General features: G+C 40.1%; 1 protein-coding gene across 1 annotated transcript; it reads right to left on the bottom strand.

The window, feature by feature from the left end:
* Positions 1 to 2,274: 2,274 nt before the first annotated feature.
* Positions 2,275 to 3,243, bottom strand: LOC118913028 (olfactory receptor 5T1-like). The gene has a single exon (XM_036886678.2). It carries the CDS (start codon positions 3,241 to 3,243, stop codon positions 2,275 to 2,277), a length of 969 nt encoding a protein of 322 aa, XP_036742573.2.
* Positions 3,244 to 4,097: the final 854 nt, after the last annotated feature.

The following is a 4,097-nucleotide window of genomic DNA, read 5'->3' as shown; positions in this document are numbered from 1 at the left end:
AGCTAGTAAGGCCAGCAAGACAACAAGACAACTCGACTGTCTTACCTCAGGGGTACATCAACTCTACAGCCGATGTCATAATTTGATTCACAGGGACTGGATCATCTTTCCCTTCCATAACATACCTCCTTGATTCATTACATTGGTGACATTATGCTGATTTGATTTAATGCACAAGAGTAGCAATGACTCCACTTATTGGTAAGACTTCCACGGGCCATGGGGTGGTAAATTATTCTGACAAAAATTCAGGGACTTTCTATCTTACTGAAATACCTTGCAATCCAGGGGAGTGGAGTATGTCGAGACATTCCTTTTAAAGCAAAAGAAAATTTTCTGCATTTGACCCTTTCTGAAGCACAGCACTAGCGGATCTATCTGAATTTTGAAGACAGTACATTCCTTGTTGTGTTACTACAGCTCATTTACCAAATGACCTAAAAAGCTGATCATTTCAAGGAGTTTCACAATAGGAGAAGGCTCTGCAGTGAGTTCAGGCGGCTGTTCAAGCTTTCTTTTCTTGGACCGTATGACCCAGGAGGTCCGGTGGAGCTTGGTCAGGAGCAGACAGGCACACTGTTTGGAGACTTCGGTTGGCCCCCATAGGAGAATCATGCTTCAGGCCTTTAGTGTCTCAGAGCAAAGCCCTGCCACTCTCCATACGTAAATGCTTTTCTTTTTTAAGACAACTCTTGGTCTGCTATTAGGCCTTAATAGAGATTGAACACTTGTCAGTGGTCACCGAGTCACCTTGCTGGCAGAGCTTCCTGTCATGAGCTGGGTGTATGCAGTCCAGACAGGTCATAAATCTGGGCATGCACAGCACGACTTCATCATGAAATGGAAGTACTCTATATGAGACTCTATATGACAGACCCTGAAGGTCCAGGTCAGTTACATGGACCAGAGATGCCCATGGTCCACATTCCTTCTTTCTCCTAGCCTGACTCTCTGGCCTCTCAGGAGTTCCCTTTGATCATTGACAGAGGTAGAGAAGACTCAAGCCTACTTTGCAAATGATTCTGCACAATATGCAGGCACCACCCAAAGTGGGTAGTTGTGGTCTCTCTCCCTTTTCTGTGACATCCCTGAACAAGTGTAGTGAAAGGAAATCTTCCTAGTGTGAAGAATCTCGAGCAATATAATCAGATGTTCATTTTTCTTTGAAGTACAGATGGTCAGATGTGCAATTATATGCTGATTCCTGTCCTGTGACCAATGATTTGGCTGGATAGTCAGGGACATGGAAGCTAAGTGATTGGAAAGTTGATGGTAAGGAAGCCTGGTGAAGAGGTATGTGGGGAGACCTACCTCTGTGTGTTAAATCCTTAGGGTATTTGTGTCCCATGTCAATGTCTGCCAAAGGGCATGCTTCTGTACAAACAATGGCCGCATTTAGCTGCTCCTTCTGTGCATCCAAAGAAAGTAGGCATGTCCTTTGTCTCCTTGTATATTTTCTTGACATGCAGTCCAACAAAATATACATATACACACACACATATATGTGTATATATAATGTGTATATATGTTTATATTTGACATAGTTTATATATTATATACTGATACCCATATATATATAATTTACAGTTTTTGCTTTTCTTTAAGCTATACTTCTGTTTGTCTTTCAAAAGCCTTAGGTATACTCCCAATAAATATTAACATCACACATCATTATAATTTTGGAGTTTCTGAATGGATCTAAAGAATTTCTATGATTGGGCAGTCACAAGGAAGGATTTTGACAGGGGAAAAAAATTTGGATGTTGAAACAAACAGTGAAATGACATGCCCTTAAGCCTGGATGGATCATATTCTGTGGAAGCACATGGAGGACACATGAGGTAACATCTGGGAGGTCCTTCATAGGGCCTCTTGAATGACTTAACATTATAATGAGTGCTGAAGGCACTATAAGCAACGTGAGGGTACAGCAATCTATAGAATCCTGAGGAGGTGAGCTCTAATAATAGTGAGTTAAAATCAATTATACAATAACTAACAACAGTAATATACATTACATCAATGAATATTTAATATGGATCAGTTGGAATACAGTAATCAACATGTAGGTGAGATATGTCTACTGCAAATACACCCACAATTTTAAACTGCTGCATTGGAGGATGATTAATGCCACATTTGGAAATAGTTCAGAATACACAAACACTATTAAATGAAATCAATACACTTTCTTCTCTAGATCCTGAGCATAGAGATATGGACTGATATGCAACATTCTTTGCAATTTTATTCAATGCTAAAAATGCACTTTACTTATAACCAGTTTCTTCCCAATAATTTTTTCATAGCCTCTTTCACATCTTTGTTCCTTAAACTATAGATTATGGGATTAAGCATGGGAATCACAATGGTGTAAAATACTGATACTATCATATCATGGTCCAACGCATAGCTGGAACTTGGTCTCACATACATGAAGAGGATCGTTCCATGATAAATTGACACTCCGGTTAGGTGAGAGCCACACGTAGAAAATACTTTTCTCCTCCCATCAGTGGAATGAATCCTCAGAATGGCCAACAGAATGAATCCATAGGAGATCAGCACAATCAGGATAGTAACCATCTCAATGGCGCCCACAAAGTAGAAGAGTAGAAGCTGGTTTGTGTGAGTGTCTGAGCAAGAAAGAGCGAGGAGAGGAGGGATGTCACAGAAGACATGTCTGATCTCATTGGATGCACAGAAGGAGAGGCTAAATGTGGCTACGGTGTGTACAGAAGCGTGCAGGATGCCACCAACATAGGAAGCAATGATAAGGGGAACGTAGACTCTGGGTGACATGCTCACTGAATACAGGAGAGGGTTGTAGATTGCTACGTAGCGATCATATGCCATTGATGCCAACAGAAAGCACTCTGTGGTTCCAAAAGTAACAAACAGAAGCATCTGGGCTGCACATCCAAGGAATGAAATGGCTTTATTCTCTGCTATGAAACTGACCAACATTTTTGGAGTGACAACTGAGGAATAGCAGGCATCCAGGAATGATAACACACTCAGGAAGTAGTACATCGGGTTATGGAGCCGGGAATCCCCAATGACTGAAAAAACCAGTCCCAAATTTCCGGCCAGAGTAAAAAGATAGATTGCTAAAAATAGCAAAAATAGGAAGACGTTCACCTCAAAATCATCTGTGAAGCCCATCAGTATAAATGTGGTGACTTCAGTCACATTTTTCATCTGAAACCTGTATAAGTCTAAATCCAATGGAAACCCTAGCATTTGGGTTTTTAATTACGAGTTCTAAAGGCAGTTTCTTACGAAAACCGAATCCTTCCACTTACACCCTGATGTTTGCCTCTCAGTCGGGTAGAATGATTTCCCGGAGAGCGACGGGACCGGCACCATGGAAGCCGCTGGAGCCCAGAGGATGCATTTTGCGGTTCAACTAAAAGGAAGAAATAATTTTGTTCTGGCATCGACTACATTTGTCATATTAAAAATATCAATTTAAGTGGCTTATTTTCCAATCTGTTTCCTGTTAAATTCCTTACCATCTGGTTTTTCTATTACATCATCTTAAAATTCACAAACATGAGTGAACACAGGAATCATTCAATCTTAAAATGTTATCTGGAAAGTCCACAGCTGACTACTAGCTCTGGATTGGCTGCGGCATGAGAAGGCCTTTCGTACTGCTCACAACTGTTAAGATGGGAATCAGCACACTCACAATAAAACACGGGGTTGAACTTCAATGAGAAGAGTTATGAAAATGATCGAATTTTAAAATACTTCCATATGAGCAGAAAATGAGGCAAGTGAGACTTCCATTTCAACTTACTGTACAGAGACACTTTTTCCAACAAAACCATGCTATATTCTTTTTTTTCTGACAGTTACCCTGTTCCATTAGTTTCCATTCCAGAGTGATAAACAGAAGAGCAGGCAATATTCTGGAGACATATGCACCTTGTTAACAAATAAGATACAATTTCCTTTACTTTTCACTTTTTTTTCTCAAAATACATATCATTAAGTTGTTAAATATGTCCTTTGCAGCCTATAGTACTGTTAATGTTTTTCAAATTTTATCTGAATAGCAATGTGAGATGTTCCTCATTTCACATGTGCTT

This window comes from Manis pentadactyla, unplaced genomic scaffold, assembly GCF_030020395.1.
Source record: "Manis pentadactyla isolate mManPen7 unplaced genomic scaffold, mManPen7.hap1 scaffold_754, whole genome shotgun sequence".
Lineage (NCBI taxonomy): Eukaryota > Metazoa > Chordata > Mammalia > Pholidota > Manidae > Manis > Manis pentadactyla.
The sequence above is the reverse complement of the archived record's forward strand: the minus strand, read 5'-3'. Positions and strand labels throughout refer to the sequence as shown.

Coding starts and splice junctions, on each gene's coding strand:
- LOC118913028 (XM_036886678.2), bottom strand. CDS start 3,243: ATGCTAGGGTTTCCATTGGATTTAGACTTATACAGGTTTCAGATGAAA.